Genomic DNA, 24,715 nt, shown 5'->3' on the forward strand with positions numbered 1-24,715 from the left:
TCCCGCCTTATCTGGTGGGGGCGGAAACCCTGAACTGGGTTGCAGGGGGGAGCTTGCAAGGAGATGCAAGGAATCGAGCACACTGACCAAACAGGCTGGGCGGGGGGCATTGCTGAGAGTCCCAGCTCCAGATCCCCCCCCCCGCCCGACTCATTGCGTGGCCTCGGCCAAGTCGCTTCTCAAAGTTTCCGCTTGTCAAAGGGAAAGGATGGTGGCCTCCTCTGCAGGGGTGTTGTGCGTCATCCGCCTGGGGGAAAGTGCTCTGGGCTGCATCTGTGGGAATATTCAGGGAGGCAGAAGAGGATATATTGTTTGATTATAGCCTTTCCAACTCGTGTTAACAAGTTCCACAATTTAGCAGAGTAACATTCCCCCTTTAAAACTCACAGCGGATGCGTTTGCTCAGGCTCGCTAAAGCCTCTCGAATAACTGTTCTGGTATTTCCCCTTATTCCCTCATAAAAGATAAGACACGGTACAGTCTTCTATAAAAGTATAAAAAGGTTTACTCACACATCATTCTGTTTCCAATCGGATCCCAGAAGGCAGACTTAGCTTAGAAAAGTAACATATACCTAGAAACTATCTCATAAGGAGACAGTCCCTTTGTCCTCTCCTGGCTGGAGCATCCTTAGAGAGCGTCAAACAGGATGAATCTGAGCCTGGTCAGATTTATTGACCTGCCTCGTGCAGGAACCCTTTGTCTCTCTGACTCTTTCTCACCTTTAAACCAGAGATCATAGAATCACAGAATTGGGAGGGACCCCTAATTCTCCTCTAGTCCAACCTGCAGCAGTGAGTTCCGCAGGCTTAGGTTGGAAGGTCAAACAAGTCTGCAGCCAAGAAATTGAAGCAAACCAGCGGTCAGAAGGCCTGATCTTTATTGCTGCAACAAAATTCCAAACTACAACATAGAAGAAGCGGAGAGTAGCCCCAAACAGAGGCTTACGTCAGTTTTTAAAAGTTTCCCATAATACATTTCCAGAAGCATCATCAAGACATCACAGAGATGTCACAGAAAAGGTGTGGTCTCAGGTAGAACCTGAGATCCAGGCAGGCCCAAGTCACTCAAATATAGTATTTCAGGCTTACTCCATCAAAGTACAAAGCAAAGTATTTACGGTTCCCTGGTCCCTGAGTCAAGTCAAATAGACCCCTTTGTCCTGTCTGGGCTTCATCCCACTATGGGACTTTAAAAGCGGGTTAAGAGAACACCCTGGGTTCGAATCCTGCTTGCTGCTGTTCCTTAAATTTATTTATTTTATTATCTTCTGCATAGCCACATTCATTTAGGTTGCTCATTTAATTATCTGCTTTAAATCTATACTCTTGTGAAACTGCAGGTTATTACAATAATCCTGCTAATGCTTTTATCTGTTCGCATTTTATCTGTAAATATCAAGATGTAAACCATTTCCATTTTTTTATAAAAATTTCGTTATCTTGATTTCTGGTAAGTCTCACCATTTCTGCATATTCTATAAGTTTTTGTATCCATTCTTCCTTTACTGGGACTTCTGCTTCTTTCCACTTTTGGGCAAGTAGCATTCTTGCTGCTGTATTAGCTCACATAAATAAATTTCTATACAATTTAGGTAGTTTTATCCCTATGATTTCCAAAAGAAAAGCTTCTGGGTGGTTTTTTTTAAAATGAAAGTTATTTTGAACATCCTTTTCAATTCATTGTATATCATTTCCCAGTAAGTGTTTTTTTAAAAAATATTTTTTTAATTAATTTTCCAAAATATTCCATTAATTTCACTTGCCAGTCTTCTTTAGCTGGGACACCTTCTTCTTTCCAACATTTCCCAGTAAGCTTTAACCTTCCTACCAGACCACCCCATGTGGTCAGAAGAACCTTCTTTCTCTGCCGTCCTCTGATTCTCTCCCTCCTTTCTCAGGCCAAACTGGGGAACAGCTCCGTCAGCCCCAATGTGGGGCACCTCATCCTGAAGTACCTGTGCCCGGCCATCCGGGATGTGCTGAGCGACGGGCTCAAGGCCTACGTCCTGGACGTCATCATCGGCCAGAGGAGGAACATCCCCTGGAGTGTGGTGGAGGCCTCCACCCAGCTGGGTAGGCAGTGCAGGGGTCCCGGGGGGCAGTGGCGTAGCAAGGCCAGGTGGTACCCGGTGCAGAAAACTGCTGGTCACCACCCCACACATTGAAATATGTATATATTTTAATAAAATGTATAGACCGCTTTTTAAAAAAACAAACAAAAACAAACTTCAAAGCAGTTTACAAAAAAGATAAAACAAGAAAACGAAGAAAAATATTCAACATACAAAATTTAAAAGACTAAAACAGATTGGAAATTATTTCAAAATGTTAAGCATCTGAGTAGGTTTATCTAAACAAGAATGCTTTAAAGCAGATGCCAGATGGACCACAGAACAGGGGTTTTCCTGACATCAAGAGGCAGGGAGTTCCAGAGGGCAGGCCGTTGGCACACTAAGCAGCTGGCTTTGCACAGGGATTATGGGGCACCTGCAGTTGTGCCAGTTACACTGATCGAAGCTTTCCAATACGCACATCAAGTGGGACTCCTCTGTTCCAACCTTGGTTTTACGTGGTTTAAATAACAACATGATACTTTAAAGGCATGTTGGAAACAGCTTTGGCTTGAATGTGATCCAGCTGGGTGGGTATATGTTTGAAGAAACCTTCAAGATCACAAGAGGAGGAGGAGGCGGCGAAGGCTTCTTTAAAAGATCCCAGCTGGGCCCTGACTGGCGTTACGGGTCAAAACCAGCAACTTGGGGCGAGAGAGAGACTTTCCAATATTTGAATCCTGAAGCCGGAATCCCCTTGGGCTGTTTGCAGCCTCATGTTCGCTTCATCGATGACTATTTATTTCAAGATTTATGCAAAAGAAAACCCAAACCTCAAAGTGATTTACAGAAAAAGTTTAAACAATAAACTGATAAGAAAAAGTAGCAGAAACTATTGAAGACTTTCAAAAAGCTGAAATAGCAATAAGCTGAAAACAGATTAAAACTGGCGTCACCTTTAAGCCGAGAGCGCCCCCCCCTTCCAGGCCTGTGGGGGCATCCTTGCCAGCCCCTCCCTCCCTAGCAGGTCTCTGGGAGGTGGGGAGCTCTCCCCGGGTGCCAGCCCCTCCCAGCCCTTCCCCTGGGTGCCGGGTTCCCTCGCAGGCTGGGTGCTCTGCCCGACCCCCAGCTGACTGTCTCTTGGGGATGTTGTGTTGCGATACCTGCCTTGCAGGGGGTTAGGCTAGATGACCCCGGGGTCCCCTCCAAGGCTGCACTTCTGTGATTCTCCCCTTCCTCCCCAGGCCCCTCCACCAAGGTCCTGCACGGCCTCTGCAGCAAAGTCAGCCAATACCCGGAGCTCACCAGCCACTCCATGCGCTTCAACGCCTTCATCCTCGGCCTCCTCAAGTAAGCACTGCTTCCGCTGTCTCACGCCAGCCCTTTGGGGAGAATGTGAGGGAAATGAGCAAATCTTCAGGGCGCCACCCCCCACAATAAACCTAAACGTTCCCAAAGTCTGTGGTTTACCTGTGGTTTCTGCATTGCAGGGGTTGCGCCTTGCGGTCCCTTGCGACTCCACAAATATGTGATTCCAAGGGAGGAAGGTGAGGGGTTCCATAGAGCCCACCCCTCCACCCCTTGGCCGCTGCCTCATAGGAGACTTTCGTGCTTTAAAGCCAAGCCTGGGGGAATCTCCATCTCTCCATGAGAGCCTTTTCTGCCACCTCACAAACCGGAACTCGGGTCTGATTCTTGCATAACTTTCTGGCCAGCCAAAACTCCCATGGGGGCTTTTCCCCACAGTGCTGGTCCCCACATGGCAGCGGGGCTTTCCTTGGGGCTCCTGTGACGCCAGAAACTCCAGCCATCAGCCTGCCTTGCTTCTGAGTTTGGCAGCTGGGTTGTCCTTCCTGCCAGGCCCACACTTGTGGGTCCTGGACATGAGACTGACCGACTCTCAGCCCCCCCCCTCTCTCTCTGCTTTCTCCTCCAACAGCATCCGGTCCCTGGAGTTCTGGTTTAACCACCTCTACAACCACGAAGGTAAGGAGAGGTGGCTGGGAGGTGGGGGGGGCATGGGCCTGCATCCGAATGTAGTGGTTGGGATCTTGGCCAATGGCCAGAAGGAAGATTCTGCAGAGCTGCCCACCTTGAGTCGAGCACCTTGCCAGGGGAAGCAGGAGAAAGCCCCAGTCAGGTCCGAGTCATGGGGCCAGATGAGCCACGGAGAAACAGCCTCATTCTGGCATTGTGAAGGGTGCTTTGAGCATTTTGGGGGTGAGTGGAACTGGGGAGGGAGCCAGGCACCCGTTCTCCACAGCTCCCCCAGGAGGCAGGGATGGCCACCAACTTGGATGCCATTAAAAGAGGATCAGGCCAGATTGTGGAGGCAGTGGTGTAGCAGGGGTTGCCAGTGACCGGGGCAGGGAAGCCACCTAAGACCCAAGCAGGGCTCTGCTGCACCACCCACCCACCCGCCTGTGCTGTGGGGGGGGGGGCCTCCTTTTCTCTCTTGGAATGTCTGATGCCATGATAGCTACCCTGTTTCCCCCAAAATAAGACAGTGTCTTATATTAATTTTTGCTCCCAAAGATCTGCTAGGTCTTATTTTCAGGGGATGCCTTATTTTTCCATGAAGAAGAATAGGGTACACACGTATTGTCTAATTGTGAGTCAGCCAGACTCCGTCAGGGCAGAGCGAGCAGCAGGCGGCAGTTTGTCCTGGCGGTGGCGTGGGCTCTCTGATTTAAAGAGACCTCGCACTGCCTGAGCAGCTCCGGCTGCGCTGCGGCCAATCAGTGAGCTGCGCGGTGGCGCCCGCCGCTACGGTCCAGAGGAGTCAGACGCCTTACGGTAGCTTTGGGGGTCTTATATTCTGGGGGGGCCTTATGTTCGGGGGGAGGCCTTATACCCTGTTTCCTCGAAAATAAGACCTACTTCCAGTTTTGCCTCTCGCTGTAAAATGAGACCTAGCTCATTTTGGGGAGCAAAAAATAATAGAAGACACTGTCTTATTTTCGGGGAAACCGGGTATTACAGCGAGAGGCAAAACTGGAAGTAGGTCTTCTACTCAGGGGATGTCTTATTTTCGGGGAAACAGGGCAGGAGAAAGGCTTCGGGTTTTTTGGTAAACGTTCATTTGAGCATCTTTTTAAATTCATGGTATATAAGTTCCCAGAAGCTCTTTATTTATTTTTTACGACTCCACCACATGTGGACTGAATGATCCAGTGACAACCCGTGGTTCTCCCTCTCGCCTCCCTCTCTCTGCAGACATTGTGCAGGTCCACTACCAGCCGGCGGGCTTCCTCTCGCTGTCGCACGGCGTGTGCCAGGGCCTCTTTGAGGAGCTCCTCCTCCTCCTCCAGCCCCTCTCGCTGCTCCCCTTCAGCCTCGACCTCCTCTTTGAGCACCACCTGCTGCAGATGGGCAAGGAGCAGCAGCAGCAGAAGGAGATGCTCCGCGTCCAGCAGGACCTGGTCCTCTCCGCCCACTCCACCCTCCAGCTGATGAGGAGCCGGGGGGCAGCAGCAGCCATGGGGGCCGCCGGCAGCACCAGCAGCACCACCAGCAGCAGCCTGGAGAGGAGCGTCGGCGGCTGGGGGGCGGCGGAGCAGGACCGCGGCCGGGAGAGCCATGGGGGACCCCCGGTGAAGACAGCAGAAGGAAGGGTCAAAGGCGAGGGGGCCCCGTCGGTGGCACCCCCCAAGAGGGAAGCAGAGTTGGTGCGGTGGAAGGGGCCCCCCGAGCCCAAGAAAGACAAGCAGGCCAGCTGGTGGTACCAGCTGATGCAGAGCTCCCAGGTCTACATTGAAGGGTCGGCGGAAGGGGCTCGCTTGGCCCGCTACGAGCGCAGGAAGAAGGGTGGGGTGGGGGGGACGCCCCAGCCGGCCGAGCCCAAGAAGGGGCCTCCTCCGCGGGAGGGGGTGGTGGAAGGGGCTGAGGCCTGCCCCATCGCGGAGGTGCCCCTCCAAGACAGACCCCCGGCGGACGTGGCAGTGACAGGGACTGAGCCTCGGTGGAAGCCAGAGACCCCCCCTGCCCGGGAGGCAGCGAAGGAGAAGACCCTCCGGCCGTTCTGGATGGGCAGCCCCCCAGACTCGGTGCTGACTGAACTGAAGCACACCAGGGAGAAGGATGCGGTGCCAGCCCCAAGCCAGGGGGGTCCCCAGGAGGACAACGGCACCCCCAAGTGGGGGCACCTCTTTGGTTCCCGAAAGGCGCCCAAGGAGCCCAAACAGGCCAACAGGTAGGTGGGGTGGGGGCAGCAACCTGGGGACGCAGGAGGGTGCTGGCGGTTTGGGTGTGCCCTAGAGCAGCCGGGGATGGGCAGAGACCCCAAAGACTGGGAATAAGAGAAGGGGGTCTCCGTGGCACTTTGACCTCAAGCTTTTTGCAAAGGACGTGCGACTGGCCTGGAGGTCTTTGAGTTGATAGTACAGTGCTCCCTTGGTTTTCAAACTTAATCCGTCCCCGAAGCGTTCAAAAACCAATTCACGCTTTCCCATAGAAAGTAATGCAAAATGAATTAATCTGTTCCAGACTTTTAAAAACAACCCCTAAAACAGCAATTCAACATGAATTTTACTATCTAATGAGACCAAGGATCCATAAAATGAAAGCAATAAACAATGTACTGCAGTCACACAATCAATCCATCAGTAGCTGAACTGGGTTCCACACAGTCACAAAAACAAAACAAAAAGAGCCGCAAAAACAAAAACGCAAAATAAATAGCAAAAACAGACAGACCTCACCGTAACACTCAAAATGGAAGTGTGGCCCTCAGATCGGAAGTGTAACACTCAAAACGGAGCACATTTGACTTCCGAAAAAGGTTCGCAAACCGGAACACTTCTTTCTGGGTTTGCAGTGTTTGGGTTCCAAGCTGTTTGAGTACCAAGGCGTTTGAGAACCAAGGTACCACTGTATCTGAGATTGTGGGGTGCAGAAAGGGAGCTCCAAGGACACTGCCCCCCCCCCCATTGTGCCAATAACTCTGGCAAGAACTACGAGGCTGAAACAGGAGAGAGAATGTCACTTCAGACAAGAGGACCGTCTTCTCTTCTTTTCTCTGGGGTGTTTATCTCCCGCTTCTCCTTCAAGGAGGCAGGCATGGCTTTCCCCCTTCCTGTTTTATCCTCACAACCACCCTGAGAGGTAGGCGAGGCTGCCCTGAGGTCACCCAGCGGCTTCGTGGCTGAGTGGGGATTTGCACCCTGCTCTCTCCCAGGTCCTAGTCCAGCGCTCTCACCACTGTGCCACATTGCCGCTTGTCCTTCGAAGGAGCCCGATTGCTGCCCTGGCACCGCCCTGGGATGGTGGTGGCCCCCAAGGGCAGCCTCCCTCCCTGCAGCTGCTCTCCTGAGCCACCCCAGTCCAGGGCTGCTGGTGCAAAGGGCCTGGGGGGGGGGCAGACCCAGGTGTATCTTTTGCACCTGGGACATTTCAGAATGGAAACGGAAAAGAAGGTTGAGCAGGCCAAGGTGGGAATGCTTAAAACTATAGATGTTTCTGTGTCTTCATCAAGCAGCACTGGATTAAGACCTTCAAAGGCCCTAAGCACATAAAAGATTTCGTTGCCCCCCCCCCCTATATCTAATTCAAAATACAAACAAGAACAAACCCTCAAATAAAATTTTATTTTTCGAAATGAAACAAAACCTACAGTGAGATGGAAAATAATGTTCATTTCCGTGCATTTGTATTTGAAAACTTTTCTCTTACTTGTTGTTTATGAATAGATGTTATTAGGATTTATACAGGGAAATACAAAACTTAATATCATATCTCTGGGGTTTTTGGTCCAAATCAAAATATTGATTTGGATTCAATAAAACTCGTAGAGAAAAAGAAATGCAGGAAATATAGAAAGGCAGAGAGGGAGATAAAGAAGAAATAAACAAGAGATTTAAAAGGCGGGAGAAAAATAAAATTCAAAAGTTAAAGAACTTCCGGTTCTTCATTTGTCTGCTGCATATAAGCAATACAGTCATACCTCACGTTGCGTCCGCTTCAGGTTGCGCTTTTCCGGGTTGCGGACTGCCGAAACCTGAAAGTACCAGAACAGGTTACTTCCGGGTTTCGGCAGTCACGCATGCACAGACGCGCAAACACGGGTTGCGAATGCTGCGGGTTGCGAAAGTGCATCCTGCACAGAGCACGTTCGCAATCTGAGCATCCGCTGTATTCACATCCCTACAAAGCTACTTTCTATGAGCAAATATTATCTTCCATCCTCAAATCCAAATGCCATTATTTCAAAACATCTATGAGAAGTTTCCAATCTCCCATAAATGTTAAGAATGACTTTTCTCTGCTTAAGCGTGCCGGTTTTCCCCTCTCAGCCATTCTCCCATTGCTGGTAGTGACGAGTCCTTCCATCTCTGTGCATATAAAAGTCTCACCCGTGGAACTGAAGCAAAGCTCCAGAGACCTTTTCTAACTGTATAGCTGGAAGTCCCACTTCCGGTGAGCCCAGGCGGTGGGCTAGGAGCCTCTTCTCTGCACTCCTGCTGGAAGAGATAGTTGGGTGGCACTTATGGCGGCTAGGAAGCATTTCCTCCTCCTTTTTCCAATTGCTAAGCCTGTGCTCAGATCCTCAAAACTAACCTTATGTCACACATCCGCTTCGGTACTTAGTAGAGATAAGGCACCTGGTCTGCCTCCTTGCAGAGTTCTTCTGTTGGGATTTTTAATGTACAGCAATTGTGACCATTAATGTTGAAAATCCGGCAATGGGAAATTTCTGTGGTGCCCCCTTCCTTTGATGACCCAAGCACAAGCTTCTTTTGCTGAATGCTTAATCCAGCCCTGCTGTCCAGGCTGAGCCCACAGGGTATGGCGCGCTGAACCCCGATCTTTCCCCGACAGCTGCCTCTCGCGTTTTTTCTGTCGTTCTCTGATCCGCCCACTGGTCTTGACTTCCTTCTCCCCTTCCAGGCTGCCCTCTGGCTGGCTGAGCCTGGACCGCTCCGTGCTGCAGCTGATGGCACAGACAGTGGGGGCCACGGTGTGGAGAGAGGCTTCCTCGGAGCCTGAGCGGCTGGCGCCGGACCCTCCCAAGCAGCCACTGCCGGACAGGGGAGGCTCCCCCGAGACACCCTGGTGAGGGATACTGCGGGGCAACAGGGGGTCTGTCTCAAGGATGCTCAAGCTAGAAGGCTTTGGGGGGGAGTTTCTCAGAGGCCCAGGACCTCCCCCCTCTGGGACCCCTCAGGCTTGTGGTCCTGGCAACCAGTCCAAGGGGCTCTCATGGAAAGCCCTGCGGGGGTGAGAACTGAGCCCCCGGCTTGGGTGGGGAGCAGAGGCCTGGATCTCTTGGGGGGAAGGGTGAGGGGGCTGGGCTCAAAAGCAACCTCAGGTGAGGGATGGAGAGCATTTGTGACCCTCAGGGTGCTGATAGACCCCCCCCATGAAGCCAGGAGTCTGGTGAGAGTGAGAGTGCAGAGATGCTTGAGGCTGCTCAGGCCATCATAGTCCTTCTCTCTGACAAGCTTCCTTTATGGTTTGCCCCCAGGCCTTGTGGCCGATGGAAGTGGCCCCAGAGGCAACTGGTGGGCTGTGGCCGTTGTGCCCTGTGGGAGAGGAGGACCCCTCCTCTGTGGAGAAACCCCCCCCCCCCGCTGTCCCACTGCCCCTCCTCCAACAGCCGGTGGTCACCATGCAATCCTGGAATGTCGCAGTTGGAAGGGAGCCCCGGGGAACATCTAGTCCAGCCCCTACCAGGCAGAAATCACAGCTGAAAGAATAGGGGCCCCCAACCTCTCCAGCCCCTGAAGGACCAGGTGCGCAGCCTGGGAGTCATTTTGGACTCACAGCTGTCCATGGAGGCGCAGGTCAATTCTGTGTCCAGGGCAGCTGTTTATCAGCTCCATCTGGTACGCAGGATGAGACCCTACCTGTCTCGCCAGAGTGGTGCATGCTCTAGTTATCTCCTGCTTGGACTACTGCAATGCGCTCTACGTGGGGCTGCCTTTGAAGGTGACTCGGAAACTACAATTAATCCAGAATGCGGCAGCTAGACTGGTGACTGGGAGCGGCCGCAGAGACCATATAACACTGGTCTTGAAAGACCTACACTGGCTCCCAGTACGTTTCCGAGCACAATTCAAAGTGTTGGTGCTGACCTTGAAAGCCCTAAACGGCCTCGGTCCAGTATACCTGAAGGAGCGTCTCCACCCCCATCGTTCAGCCCGGACACTGAGGTCCAGCGCCTTCTGGTGGTTCTCTCCCTGCGAGAAGCCAAGTTACAGGGAACCAGGCAGAGGGCCTTCTCGGTGGTGGCACCCACCCTGTGGAACGCCCTCCCACCAGATGCCAAAGAAATAAACAACTATCTGACTTTTGGAAGGCAACTGAAGGCAGCCCTGTTTAGGGAGTTTTTAATATTTGATTCTATTTTTCATATTCTGTTGGGAGCCACCCAGAGTGGCTGGGAAAACCCAGCCAGATTGGCAGGGTATAAATAATCAATTATTGTTGTTGTTACAGGGCATAAATAATCAATTGTTTGTCAGTGTTTGAAAAAAGAAAAGGTTCTGACCTCCTTTTCACTCCTTTGCCTAGTCCTCAGACCTTATTTGGCACTTAAGAAAGAGTACTTTGCCGAATGCTGCTTTTATCCTTCAAAAGTCTTCTTCTCCAGCCACGACCGACAGCTTCTATAAACACCGAACGCAACCAGCTTTCTACCCTCCAACCAACCCACACGACACGAACATTGACCACTCTGTATATACAAGTATAATTTGGTGAACGGTTGCATGAGTCATTGTAGGTCGCTGACTCCTGCTGACTTACCGTATTTTTCGCCCTATAGGACGCACTTTTTCCCCTCCAAAAATGAAGGGGAAATCTGGGTGCGTCCTATGGGGCGAATGCAGGCTTTTGCTGAAGCTTGGAGACCGAGAGGGGTCGGTGCGCACCGACCCCTCTCGCTCTCCAGGCTTCAGGAAGACATCCGCAGCCTAGGCAGCCCTGCGGGAGGTCCCGCAGGGCTGTCTAGGCTGCAGATAGCAGCCTGCCGCCCGGTGGGCGGGGCGCCCTGAAGCAGAGCGCCCCCCGCGCCGGGCAGACATCCGCAGCGTGGGGAGCCTTGCAGGAGTTCCCCGCAGGGCTCCCCACGCTGCGGATAGCAGCCTGCCGCCCAGTGGGCGGGGCGCCCTGAAGCAGAGCGCCCCCCGCGCCGGGCAGACATCCGCAGCGTGGGGAGCCTTGCAGGAGTTCCCCGCAGGGCTCCCCACGCTGCGGATAGCAGCCTGCCGCCCAGTGGGCGGGGCGCCCTGAAGCAGAGCGCCCCCCGCGCCGGGCAGACATCTGCAGCGTGGGGAGCCTTGCAGGAGTTCCCCGCAGGGCTCCCCACACTGCGGATAGCAGCCTGCCACCCGGCGGGCGGGGCGCCCTGATGCAGAGCGCCCCTCGCGCCGGGCAGACATCGGCCAGCCCCACAAGCTCGGGGGACAGCAGGGAGGCGCAGCGCCGCCATCCCGCTGTTCCTCGACCTGGTTCGGTTTCCCCAACCTGCTTTTGGGGGGGAAATAAAGGGGGGGAATTTCCTTTATTTCTCCCCAAAAAAACTAGGTGCGTCCTATGGGATGGAGCGTCCTATGGGACGAAAAATACGGTAGTTCTTTTTGCATTCAAGAAACAGCAGCCAACATTTTAGCCGTGACATTGTTGTTGTTGTTGTTGTTGTTGTTCCCTCACGACCCCCTCCTTCCCTCCGCAGCGAGGTCAAGGCCCTGTGCCACCACATTGCCACGGAGGCTGGGCAGCTGAGCTTCCAGAAGGGCGACGTCCTGCGCGTGGTGGGCAAGGTGGACGCCGACTGGCTGCGCTGCAGGCGAGGGGCAGAGAGCGGCTTGGTGCCCATCATGTACGTCACCCACATGGAGGACGAGGACTACTGACGGGGGCCGGGGGCGGCCGGGGAAGCCCAGAGAAGCACAGACCCACAGAGCCCGGCCGTGCCCCCCAGCAAGACAGTGTGGGGCGCACAGGCGCCGCCTCCTCCTCCTGATCCCGTCTCCCGATCTCCTCGCTGTGAAGGAATCTCAGAAATCACTGCTGCTCTCCGCCTTCGCCCCCTGCCCGGCCAGGGGTCTCCTGTTGCCAAGTGTCATTGCTCTGCATGCTCCTCTCCTGTCTCGCCCCCTTTCCCCCCCCCCCAACAAGGAACTCTTCACCTGCTTCGCCTCCAGGGCTCGTCCGGCATAGACCTTCAGCCGCCAGGACTGCCGCTTTGTGTTGCAGGGGGTGGACTGGATGGCCCTTGGAGCCCCCCCTTCCTAAATAGGGCGGTGCAGCCAACCCCCAGCATGCATTGCTCCGCCTCCATCTCCAGGTGGGGGGGCACTTTCCTGCAAGCTGCCCCCGGTGGCAGCAGGTGGCATTGCAGGCAGCCCTGCCCTAGACATGCCCCCTCTAGAACTGTGTGCTAACATATATTAACACCCCCGTTGCATCTTGTGGCCCCCGCCACACCGCAGGGGCAGCCGGTGGGAAGGGAGCTGTGCCCCGGGGAAGGGGCATCTAGCTTCAGAGGGAGGGAGGGAGGGGGTTGGTGGGGTCCGCCCCGAGGGAAAATAATCCCGCCCATGTGTCTGTGTGTCTGTGTAGTGGTTTGGTAGGGGTCCACGGCCGATCTGTGTTAGAAGTAGGCTCGACTGTGGGCAATGCCCACAACGGGGAATCAAGGGTGGTGGGCAGAGGGCGGCCCTTCCAACCGCAAGGGGCTGTCCCCCCCCCCCACAGGGTCCAGGGTCCTGACCCAGCAGCAGAAGGGCACTGCTGGGGTCCCCAGAGGACATCCAGGCGGTGCTGGTGAAGCTGCCTACCCGTGTCTGTAACAGAAGGGTTTTCTCTGGGGTTAGGGGCTCCTCACCATTCTCCCTTTCCGTTGGGGGGCGGGATGGGGGTCCTGGTCTCCCGTGTCTCCCCCCCCCCTCCGTGTAGCCAGAGGGCAGTGTTATTGCCAAGACCAGCTAGTCGGTCGGTCAGTATTGAGGGGCTGGGCTGGGGGGTCCCGCCTTGCCCTCCCCCCAAGGGGTGGCTGCTGTTGCGAAGTCAGAGGCTCCTGCGGAAAAAGGCGCCATGTTTAATTTGTACTTCCGGCGTTAGAACAGGGTGTCTCGCCTTTATTTATTTCTTTATTTATGACGCATATTAATAAAAAAAGGTGCTGATTAAAGAGCTCCTCTCCGCTGCAGAGACGGTCGATATACCCACCCACTTCCTGCGCAGGGACCTCAGGATTGGGACCCCCCCCCATGGACTCTGAAGCCAGGAGTGGAGGAAAGCTATGGGCTGGCTCCTCCACCTGGCGGAGCCTGCAGGGAAGTTCTGGATATTGGAGGCCTTGATGCAACTCCTTGAGGTGCTAGAATAAAAGATTAACTGGAGATCCATTGGAGGATAGAGAAAAATAAGGTTGAAGACAAAAAGGAGGGACAAAGTGGGTTGGGGGGCAGCAGCTGCCCTTTGCCCAGCACCCACGTGATGCCCTTGGCATAGAATCAGAGAATTGTAGAGTTAGAGGGAACGTCAAAGGTCCTCTAGCCCAACCCCTGCAAGGCAGGAATCTCAGCTCAAGAATCCATGATGGATGGCCACCCAACCTCTGCCTGAAAACCTCCAAGGAAGGAGAGGCCCCCCCCTTCCGAAAGAGACTCTTCCACTGTCCAACAGCTCTTATTGCCAGAAAGTAAGAGGGGAAAAGAAAATCTTCCTCCATTTTGGGGGGCAAAACCAATGTTTATTCCCCCATCCCAAATTGTGGAAGAAGCAACTCTTGAGCAGTGCTTCTGGAGCAGACTTCAGGAAGAATCAGAGACTTCTGCTGTGATTTCTGTGTCGCAGGAGAGTTGGGCTACATGACGCTCCCAGCTTTCAGATCCCATGGTTGTGATTCTCCCGTCCCCTTCCCCTCTCCAGGGTGCTCTGGCCCAGAGCGTCAAAGGTGAGCTGGCCATAGGTGTGGCCAAACTGGAACATGCCCTGGTTGATATTATCCAAGTCTTATAGATACCCTGTAGGCCTCAGCCCCACATGCCACATTCCCCTCTCCCAAACTGCGCGGGACGGACCCTCTTCTTAAGACTGCCTTGCACCCGGTCATTTCAGGCTGCCTGGCCCAGGCTGGTCCTCTCCCAGAGAGGCAGCTGGTCTGGCAAGAGGAAGGCTGGCGGGTGAAAAGCCTTCTCCAAAGGGTGTTTCTGGGCTTCCCAGAACCTGACTGAACCCTCTGGGACAACTGGGACCTTCCTGAGAAACAGACCCCATAGATTCAAAGAGCTGGGGGGACCAGAAGGCTGTCAGGTCCACACACACCCCAGTCCAGAATAGGGAGCTGCCCATCCACTGGCATCCTTTCATCCCCCCCCCCACCCAAAAAAAGTCCCACCATGGATCCTTTGTCTGAGGAAGAGGGGGAGTTGAAGGGGGTCCTCTTCCATCCTGGCTGTCGGTTTCCCTTCCTTACACCACACACACAAAACAAGGGGGCAGAAGTGGCTCCTGGGGGGGGGGAGTCCAGAGAGGGCGGGGCATCATGGCTGCCCATCCAGCACCTGCTTCTCCAGGGTGCTCTGGCCCAGGGCGTCAAAGGTGAGCTGGCCGTAGGTGTGGCCAAACTGGAACTTGTAACCTGCAAGGAGACACAATGAGGCCTGAATGGAGAAAGGGGGCACCTTCGCTGCGATCCCTGCCTTTCAAAGGGTTGGGCTAGATGTGCCTTGGAGGTCCCTTCCAACTCTGCCATGCCCGCCGCTGCCTCTTCCCCCAGACCAGAGCACTTGAGGAAGAGTGGCAAGGGCTTTCAGGAAGCTGGAGCAGAAGGGGAGACCCCTCCAGGCCTGCAGAGCCTCTCAACATTTCTCCAGTGAAAATAGGGACGTCCCATTCCATAAGGGTAATTTGACTATTTATACCCCACCCATCTGACTGGCTTGCCCCAGTCACTCTAGGCAGCTTCCAGCATATATAAAAACATAATAAAACATCAAACATTTAAAAAACTTTCCCTATACAGGATTGCCTTCAGATGGCTCGGGGGTCAGATAACTCCATAAAAAGGTAAAGGGACCCCTGACCATTAGGTCCAGTCGTGGCCGACTCTGGGGTTGCGGCACTCATCTCACTTTATCGGCCGAAGGAGCCGGCGTACAGCTTCCGGGTCATGTGGCCACCATGACTAAGCCGCTTCTGGTGAACCAGAGCAGCACACGGAAACACCGTTTACCTTCCTGCCGGAGCGGTACCTATTAATCTACTTGCACTTTGACGTGCTTTCGAACTGGTGGTATCCCCACCCAAACAATGCCATACAGCCGTGGGACTTCCAGCTGGCCTAGATCAACCCCTCATTTGGGGCACCTCATCACAGCTTTGAAAGGTCTATAAAGTTTACCTCTCCCTGCAATGAGCATATTTTGAAGAAGACCCCCCCCCCCCATCCTAGCAGATGTGAGGTTCCATAAGAACATAAGGAGAGTGCTGGATCCGGCCAATGGCGCATCCACTCCACCCTCCCTTTCTCACAGGGGCCAACCAGATGCCCGTTATGGGAAAGCCACAATCAGGATTCGAGCCCAAGAGCAGCCCTCTCCTCCTCTGTGGAGGCAAGAGCCTAGTCCTCTTGGCCAGCGGCCCTGGAAGAATTTTCCTCCCTGGACTGATCCAAGCCTTTGTGGCAGCTCCTCTTCCTCAGGTGTCTCCACGGTCAAGCCAGGTCTCTGTGGGTTGCAGCACCCAGGGAGGAGAAGAGCGTGAACAGGTGGGGCAGCCCCCCAGCTCACCTGGAACGTAGCCCCTGTAGTGGGGCAGGAGGCCCGTGTCTGTGGGGTAGGTCTTTGTCAGCAGAGGGAGGGCATCGCCACCTTTCTGGGCATCGCAGCTGCTTCCAGAAGGCCCTTGCTTCTGCCTCCATCGCATCCGGTCGAACTCTGCCAGAGCCCGGCGGGTGATGACTGGGTAGCTTGCCCCAATCAGGTACTGGGCGCGAGGGATGAATCCAGTGAAGCCTGCATTGCAGGAGTGGAGAGACTTAGACCCACCACCGAAGCCCACCCCCCTCCAGAGCTGGTGGGGTGTATTATTATTATTTTACAACATAAAAACACAAAACTGTAACTGAATACTAAAAAGACTACACCTCTCCAGTCATATTTAAAAGGCCATGGATTGTTTCATCAGCCCAAGGCCTTGTTATAGAGGAAAGTTTTCACCTGGCACCTAAAGATCTGCAAGGAAGGTGCCCTGGGGAGAGCTTCCGACAAATGGAGCCAAATGTGACCTCCAGTGTGTAACCTCCTGGTTGCCAAGTATCAGCTGAGGGCTTGAAGGCTCCTCCCAGTTGCTCCTGGGCAAGGAGAGAGCCTTTCAAATTGGGCACCAGATGCCCGCCCCACGGGGTTTCCTTCCACTTGAGAGCTCCCAGTCAGAGTCCCCGAGAGCAGCCAATCCCTGCCCAACGCAGCAGGTTTTGAACTCGGACCCTTTGGCCAGAGGTCTTCCTTTGCAGCCCCACCCACCCGTCCAACTGGAGGTGTGCAGGCCAAGAGAGATTCTGATCCAGCCCTGATCCAAGGGATAAACGTGACCTTAAAAGCATTGCTCCATTTACTTTACAGGGGCTTGTTCTGTTTTTTGAAGGATGAAAATAGCAACAGGTGGTGGTGGTGGAGGAGAATGAGCAAGGTCACGCTACACCTGGAGGGGAAGGTACCCCTAACCCGCCCACCCCCACCCCCACATCTGCCAGAGGTGCTTCTTGCATTGGGAGAAGATTCCTCAGCCTGGATGGGGGCAGGTGAGCCTCACCTGAGATGAAGTGCCTCTGTGGGTTGCTGTCTTCCATAGAGTAGGGCGATCCCTGGGGCCGGAAGGCATAGCGAGACACATAGGGGGCGGCAGCTTTTGACACGGCGGCCAGGGGGGTCTTGCACTTGGGGGGGAGGCTCTGTGGGCACCAGGAGGGTCAGAGTCAGGCCCAGGCAGACGGGGAAGGAGGGGGGACTTTAAGGCCCCTCCCCAGATAGATAGATAGATAGATAGATAGATAGATAGATAGATAGATAGATAGATATAGATTCAAGTGCAAGGGAAACCTGGGAGCCTCACAGACCATGGCCCTGGCAGATTCAAGAGGGATGTGGGGGCCCCAGACCTTGCTACCCACTTATCTATTCATTTACTAATTTTTTAAAAAAATTATATACTGCTTGATCGTAAAGAAGAAAGCCTTAAAGCAGTTTATGAACAGACAAGCCAAGAAAATGGGGGGGGGGGGAGGAATGCAACAATACTGTCAAAAGAGTTAAAATGCTAAAAACAGATTAAAATGCACACCAACTTCCTAAGCATCTGAATAAGCTTGCCTAAACAAGATGCCTCCTAGGGGCCAGACAAGGCACCTGCTTGGTATCAAGAGGCAGGGAGTTCCAAAGTGCAGGTGTCAAGTTCTTATGAATATGGAGCGGGCATTATGTGGCACCTGCGGTGGTGCCCATTCCACCAATCGAAGGGGCCGAGTCTATACCCTCCAGCATTTCTCTGATGAAAATCAGGGGCATACTAAGGAAAAGCGGGACATTTTGGGATCAAATCAGAAACCTGAACGGCTTCTCTAAATCGGGGACGTCCCTGGAAAAGAGGGACACTAGGGGGGGGGCTGTCTGTGATTGAATGAATGAATGAATGAATGAATGAATGAATGAATGAATTTATATACCGCCCTATACCTGGAAGTCTCAGGGCAGTTCACAGAAAAGATCACAATATATAAAATCAAAATAAGAGCAATAACTCAATAACACCCTCCCCCGAAAAGAGCCACATTTTTTGGTGCATGTGGGGGGGGGAGGCAACCTCATAGGTAAACTGGTCCCAAGTTGCAAATGAGATGCACGTGCTGGAAGACCAGCCAGCAGCCCCCTGACCCATTGGAGACCCTGGAGAGGTGATGCCAGTCAGTCTAGGCCAGAGGGTGCCCACCTGGTGCCCTCCAGATGTGTGGGGCTGGTAGAGTTCAAAACATCCATGACGGTGCTTCTTTCTAAATTTGTGCCTGCATACAAGTGTTAGCACATGCGAATCTCATGCAGGTCTTTTTTTGGTGACATGTAAGTGCCCCCTCCCGGCTGCCACGCTTGCCTGCGAAAGGGCTTGACCCTCAGGTGTGCCACGTACCTGAGACTCCGGCTTGGTGTCCTTTGGAGACTCCCCTCCGGCCGCCTTCCAGGCCTCCCGCTGCCCAGCTCCCCTCAGCAGCTGCCGGGCAAACTCGCTCCTGGCCTCCTTGCAGATCTCGCTGTAGGTCTTGGCAAAGTGGTTTTGGGCCCGAGGGATGAATCCTGCCAGGACACAAGACGTGTTTGAATAGCCCAGGCAGCATAGGGTGAAGGGGGGAGAGTGTCGGGGGGGGGGTGAGATGGAAAAGGAGGGGGCTTGGGTCAGGTGTGGAGGAAGGGCAAAGCAGCTGGCAGGGTTGGCAAGCAGAGTAAGTCAGGGAGGCAGCCCCTAGCATTTAATCTTATTGTCTCCCAAGACAGACAATAAGACACTCACTCTGAGACCTGCTGATTAAGGGCAAGATACAAGTAGCCTCAAGAAAAATATGCAGCCTCCTCGTGAGCAAGAGAGCTCCACACCTTCCCCCTGAGAAAGGAAGCTCTCCACTGCCCCTGCCACGTTTTCCTGGCCTTGGGGAGTGTTCTGGGGGGGACCAGAGCATGTGCCCCATTCTCTGCTTTGCTTTATCTATGAGTATGTGTGAGGGACTGACCCAGACTTCAGCCTGAGCTATGGGCGGGAAGAGTTGCTGGCACCTCTGACCCTTGTCACTCTCTAGCCCTCGGGCTGCTTATTTCATAAAATTTGCGCACGGCTTGTTTGTAAAAAAGCAGCAACCTCAAAGGGGCTTATGAAAATGACAAATCAATAAAATAATCAATGAGAAGAATTAATGACAGAATTACAAAGGACTAAAAACAGATTAAGGACTTGGCTACATTAGTAAGGAAACAGGTATTTGAATGCGCTATATACATGCAACACCAGATGGTGCCAGAGAGCAGGAAATTTTAAAACACAGTTTTCCATAGATTTTTTTCCCTTTTGATAAAACGATCTGTTTCCTGACTTATTTATAGTGTTTTCCTCCTGTGTTTAGATCCACCCTAATACTCTCGTCAACTTTCTAAGCACCTGGCTAGGCTCTTCTCGGGGCTTCTTCCCACTTAACTTTAACCCCGCTCTTACCAGAGAGATTTCTGTGCTTTAAAGCTCTGTGTCCAAGCTGTGTTCTTTGTTTCCCCCTGGAATTTCCCCCGCCAAAACCCACTCTTTAAAGCAGAAGCACAACCGACAAAAATCTGGGTTTTGCCCTCCTTACCCCTTGCTCCGATTCAGTGGTAAAGGGTTTTCGAGGGGAAAGTGCAGAGGAGAGTTAAGTGGGCATAAGCCCTAAGCAGGAGTCAAGAAGAGTACAGTGAAACCTCCTGCCTGGTTTTTCCATCCCACCCTTCCTCCCAGAGGAGACCAGGGTGGTAATCCAGGGCTGCCCCCCATCCCCTCGGGGGCCACAGTCATCTGCCTCTGGCCCCTTTGAGCCTCCCCTGCCCTGCCAGCCGCTGCTGCAGCCCAGACCTGGCTGAGGGGACCTCCTGCGCGCTCGCTCTCTCCCCGGAGTTTACCTGTGTAACCTGGGATGGTTCTGCAGCCAAGCAGGGGGAGCTTTCCTCCGCTCTCGTTCTGCTCCGGAGGCTCCTCTGTGTCTCTGGGGGAGCAGTTGGGCTGCAGGAGCAGCCGGCCAGAGTGATCCGCCTCGGGGCTAGTGAGCAGCTGCGAGGTCAGTTTCCCATAAGTCTGGCCCAGCATGAACTTGTAACGGGGGCAGTACCCGCCATAGCTGCAAGGGGGGCAGGAGAGCGTCAGGGGCAAGGGAACGTAGCAATCATGGAACACAAGTATGTGGGACAAGAAGCTACAGTTAGAACTGGATATGGAACAACTGATTGGTTCAAAACTGGGAAAGGAGTACGGCAAGGCTGTATTTTGTCTCCCTGCTTATTTAACTTATATGCAGAATTCATCATGCGAAAGGCTGGGCTGGATGAATCCCAAACTGGAATTAAGATTGCCAGAAGAAATATCAACAACCTCAGATATGCAGATGACACAACCTTGATGGCAGAAAGTGAGGAGGAATTAAAGAACCTTTTAATGAGGGTGAAAGAGGAGAGCGCAAAATTTGGTCTGAAGCTCAACATCAAAAAAACGAAGATCATGGCCACTGGTCCCATCACCTCCTGGCAAATAGAAGGGGGAGAAATGGAGGCAGTGAGAGATTTTACTTTCTTGGGCTCCATGATCACTGCAGATGGTGACAGCAGTCACGAAATTCAAAGACGCCTGCTTCTTGGGAGAAAAGCAATGACAAACCTAGACAGCACCTTAAAAAGCAGAGACATCACCTTGCCAACAAAGGTCTGTATAGTTAATCTTTGGTTTTCCCAGTAGTGATGTATGGAAGTGAGAGCTGCACCATAAAGAAAGCTGGTTGCCAAAGAATTGATGCTTTTGAATTCTGGTGCTGGAGGAGACACCTGAGAGTCCATTGGACTGCAAGAAGATCAAACCTCTCTGAGTGCTCACTGGAAGGACAGATCGTGAAGCTGAGGCTCCAATACTTTGGCCACCTCATGAGAAGAGACGACTCTCTGGAAAAGACCCTGATGTGGGAAAGATGGAGGGCACAAGAAGAAGGGGACGACAGAGGACGAGATGGTGGGACAGTGTTCTCGAAGCTACCAGCATGAGACTGACCAAACTGCGGGAGGCAGTGGAAGACAGGAGGGCCTGGCGTGCTCTGGTCCAGGCGGTCACGAAGTGGCAGACATGACTAAACGACTAAACATCAACAAAACACAAGACTGTCGCTGGATCAGGCCAAGGTCCCATCTAGCCCTGCATCCTGTTCGGTTCCTGGGTGACCCTCCCCTCCCCAGGTTTCCTGCCGGGTTGCTATAGCAGCTGCTGTACACAGAGAGGGTAGCGAGAGAAGCGCAGCCTGGTGGAGCTGAGCGGACGAGGAACGGGGGGGGGAGGAGAGAAGGGTTGCTGTGCTGCCAGCTCCCCCCCCCCCCGCATTGTGATTCCTTCCCCCGCCGAGCAGAAATCCTGCCAAAGGGGACCCTTTCCCTCTCCTGGTGTCAAGAAGAAGCCGAGAGCGCTCAGGACACCTGCGCACCGATTCCACACACCTAGACATAGGTGCCAACTCCCTGGGTGCCCAAGCACCCACGAAACTCCCCATGAAGGGGCCAGGCACCCACAAATTTCAATGCACGCTTCGTGGCGCCGCCGGCACCCACGGTTGCAGGGCCACGTTGGCACTCCTGCGCCCCCACAGACCCGCAAGGGTGTGAAGAGACACAGGTATAGAGCCTGATCCTCACGCGCAGGAAGAGAGACGCTGGAGAAAGGGCGACAGTGCCACAACTCCCTGGGCTCTCAGGAAGTTCTTCTGCCGGCTGCAACCTCTGCACTTACCCGGGGATGTAGTGCGGCTCCGGGGTCATCAGAATCTGGCTAGCCTTGGGGGCGAAAGCTGTGGCCATGACCCGTGTCGGCTCTCCGTGTCTGCCCAGGAAGGAGCGCAGAGCCAGGACGGGAAGGTGCTCGCGGTGTGATCTGGAAGGGCAGGAGGCGGAGAGGTGGAGCCTGTGCCCAGGGAAACTCGAAGCGCAGAGAAACACAGCCGGCCTGCCAGGCAGAGGGACAAAAGCAAGCAACACCCCCCCCCCCAACTTGGGAGGAGGAGGAGGATGAGAAAGGGCAGCAGGGGAGTCTCCTCGGCCCCTTGGTCTTTGCCTCACTTCAGCTCAGGCGCAGCAACTGCTGGAGATGTGCGGAAGGGGAACGGGCGGTGGCACACAGTGCCAGGTAGGGCTCTGAGTGCCCACTACCCCAACCATCTGGGCCCTGGACTCCTCCTATGGTCCTGGGCAGAAGGATGCTGATTAAATTGCCCTCTGTTCTCACGCTGAGCTTTTTCAAGGGAAAACAGGCAGTGCCAGGGAGCTGTGTGGCACAGCCACCTCCGAACAGCAAATATTGGGCAAGCAAGGGGGTGGCTTGGCCTGGCTTCATCCTGGCCGAGTGGGAGGATTGGGACCCTGGTCTCTCCCAGGTCCTGGGCCCCACACTCTAACCCCTACACTCCGGCTTTGTGAGTCCGAGGCAGGAGATGACCCTTCCCCTTCTCTCTCTCCCTCTAACTCCCCACTACCACCACTGTTATGTATTGAGTTGAATAGGATCCAAAATGCAGCAGTCTGATCGGTCCTAGAACAACAGGATCCAGAATGCAGCAGTCTGATTGGTCCACAGGAGGCACCCAATCCAGCTCCAGGTGGAAGGGAATCTGCAACTTGATTGGCCTACAGGAGAATCCCGGAATTAGCCAATCACGTGGGGCCCATTGTGTAAATAATGTACATAAGGCAAACATTCTGGGGGAACTTCCATTCCTCCTCCTCACCACTGTGAGCTGAATAAAGAGCATGAAATCCACTCTCGACTCCGAGTATATTTCAACCACCCAGCCTGGCTACTTTCCATGGGTGCGACACAAGCTGTGCCCCATGGGCTCCTTCCAGATTTAGGGACCATTTCCACCCAGGACCAGTCTCAGGGTCTTTCCAGGCTGGGACCTTGGAGGGCAACTCCCTTGGGCTCAGTTGGGCAGCGCGCCCAACCCGGCTACCTACCTGAACCCTCCTTGTGGTTTGGAAACTCAAGGGTGGATGGATGCATTCTGACCCCTGCAGACCAAACTAATGCAGCAGCGGGGGGGGGGGGGATAACGTGGGGAAAATAATATGCTTTAAATGGGTAGCAGGTTCACAAAGCAAGGAATGTTGGAACTGCTCTGTGCCCGAGGCCAGCAATGTCATATTGGGAGCAGCCCGCAGGATTTATATATATATATTTAAAATCATTTTTATTGATTTTCCAATAGAAAGCATCCAATTAAATATCCGATCATAATACTTCAATTAGAAAATAAAAAACTAAAATAAAAAAGATCAAATTATTTTCCAAATTGTGTTTATTAATTTCTTGGGGCTCCCCACGGTCTGGATCTCTGGAGCAGATCTCCACATCTTAGTCCTGCCTCTCCTTGTCGTTTCCATATTTTCCACATCTCGATATTAACGCTTGATCATTTTTTTGTCCCTGGGTCCAGGATTCTCATTCATGTCAAACACCATATATTTTCATCGTCCGAATACAACTTTGTTAATATAAAATTTTTCCAACTGCCTTTTTCTCAGCTCAGCTTCATCTGATTCCGTTCCAATTCCGGGATGTTGTCCAAGTCTGTTATCTTTGATAGCGCAGCAACTCCTTAATTGTCCAACCTTCCTTTTGAACTTTGTTAAACCAGTACTTTCCAAATTATTAGGCAAAAGTGTTTGCAATATTAAACTGTGTTCCACAGTATCAGTCATTTGGCGATCAATCGCCCTTTGGAAACCGCACTCTCCCCACTCTAGGCCCTGGGGGGGGGGGCTGCTAGACATCCCTTAGCCTTCTCTTTCGCTATTAATGAATATAAAAAGCTTCTGCAAACAGCTGCACTGTATATTGTTCCAAGTTGTTATCTTGATTCATCACAAAGTCAGCACACAGCTCCTCTTGTCTCAAAGAAAGGAAGAGATATAAAATTTCATGCTGCGTCACTAGTAGAAACTAGTGGAAACCATCGTGTCTCTTCCTGCATCTCTGTCAGATCTCTCTGCACTGGTGTTGTGTACCATCTGTACATCGTTTTCATGTAATTCTCCTTCAATAGGGAACAATCTGTAAATCTGAAATCAGTTTTCCATAATTTCCCCCAATCTTCCATCATAATGTTGTGACCTACATCTTGCGTGGGGCCGTGTTCTCGAGGCTACCAACATGAGGGAGGCAGTGGAAGACAGGAGGGCCTGGTGGGCTCCGGTCCAGGGGGTCACAAAGAGGCCAGCAAGCACTACGTCAGGCAGAGGCAAACTTGGCCCTCCAGATGTTTTTGGCCTACAACTCCCATGATCCCTAGCTAACAGGACCAGTGGTCAGGCATGATGGAAATTGTAGTCCCAGAACATCTGGAGGGCCGAGTTTGCCTATGCCTGCCCTACGTTGTCAATCCCTTCTGTAGGGGGAATGGAGAGCAGGCACAAGAAGCTACAGTTAGAACTGGATATGGAACAACTGATTGGTTCAAAATTGGGAAAGGAGTACGGCAAGGATGTATATTGTCCCCCTGCTTATTTAACTTATATGCAGAATTCATCATGTGAAAGGCTGGGCTGGATGAATCCGAAGCCGGAATTAAGATTGCCAGAAGAAATATCAACAACCTCCGATATGCAGATGACACAACCTTGATGGCAGAAAGTGAGGAGGAATTAAAGAACCTTTTAATGAGGGTGAAAGAGGAGAGCGCAAAATATGGTCTGAAGCTCAACATCAAAAAACGAAGATCCTGGCCACTGGTCCCATCACCTCCTGGCAAATAGAAGGGGAAGAAATGGAGGCAGTGAGAGATTTGACTTTCTTGGGCTCCATGATCACTGAAGATGGTGACAGCAGCCACGAAATTAAAAGACGCCTGCTTCTTGGGAGAAAAGCAATGCCAAACCTAGACAGCATCTTAAAAAGCAGAGACAT

The 24,715-nt window shown here is 53.0% G+C and overlaps 2 protein-coding genes across 6 annotated transcripts in view; one reads left to right on the forward strand and one right to left on the reverse strand.

The window, feature by feature from the left end:
• The window catches only part of RUSC2 (RUN and SH3 domain containing 2), a 53,093-nt gene extending 39,906 nt beyond the window's left edge, over positions 1-13,187 (forward strand). For all 5 annotated transcript variants that reach the window (XM_083465682.1, XM_083465681.1, XM_083465685.1 and 2 more), the window contains 6 exons: positions 1,901-2,075; positions 3,298-3,403; positions 3,993-4,039; positions 5,270-6,245; positions 8,939-9,103; positions 11,727-13,187. In XM_083465682.1, the coding sequence (XP_083321808.1) occupies positions 1,901-2,075; positions 3,298-3,403; positions 3,993-4,039; positions 5,270-6,245; positions 8,939-9,103; positions 11,727-11,907 (1,650 nt within the window). In that variant the 3' untranslated portion in view covers positions 11,908-13,187. The remainder of the gene's footprint in view (positions 1-1,900; positions 2,076-3,297; positions 3,404-3,992; positions 4,040-5,269; positions 6,246-8,938; positions 9,104-11,726) is intronic.
• CIMIP2B (ciliary microtubule inner protein 2B) lies at positions 13,094-22,542 on the reverse strand. Its single transcript, XM_083466232.1, has 6 exons — positions 21,548-22,542; positions 19,690-19,904; positions 18,185-18,348; positions 16,817-16,955; positions 15,793-16,017; positions 13,094-14,642 (listed from the first exon to the last, which is right to left on the reverse strand). The coding sequence occupies exons 1-6, from the start codon at positions 21,613-21,615 to the stop codon at positions 14,545-14,547; spliced, it is 909 nt and encodes a 302-aa protein (XP_083322358.1). The 5' UTR covers positions 21,616-22,542; the 3' UTR covers positions 13,094-14,544.
• Positions 22,543-24,715: the final 2,173 nt, after the last annotated feature.

Source organism: Podarcis liolepis, assembly GCF_965112155.1.
Source record: "Podarcis liolepis genome assembly, chromosome: 11".
Taxonomy (NCBI): Eukaryota; Metazoa; Chordata; class Lepidosauria; order Squamata; family Lacertidae; genus Podarcis; species Podarcis liolepis.

Excerpts from the sequence above, each read along its gene's own strand:
- CIMIP2B (XM_083466232.1), bottom strand. The coding sequence starts at position 21,615 with ATGGCCACAGCTTTCGCCCCCAAGGCTAGCCAGATTCTGATGACCCCG. Across the intron at positions 18,349-19,689 it reads AACCATCCCAGGTTACACAG|GATTCATCCCTCGGGCCCAA; the intron begins GTAAACTCCGGG and ends GTGTCCTGGCAG. Across the intron at positions 14,643-15,792 it reads CTACAGGGGCTACGTTCCAG|GTTACAAGTTCCAGTTTGGC; the intron begins GTGAGCTGGGGG and ends GTCTCCTTGCAG.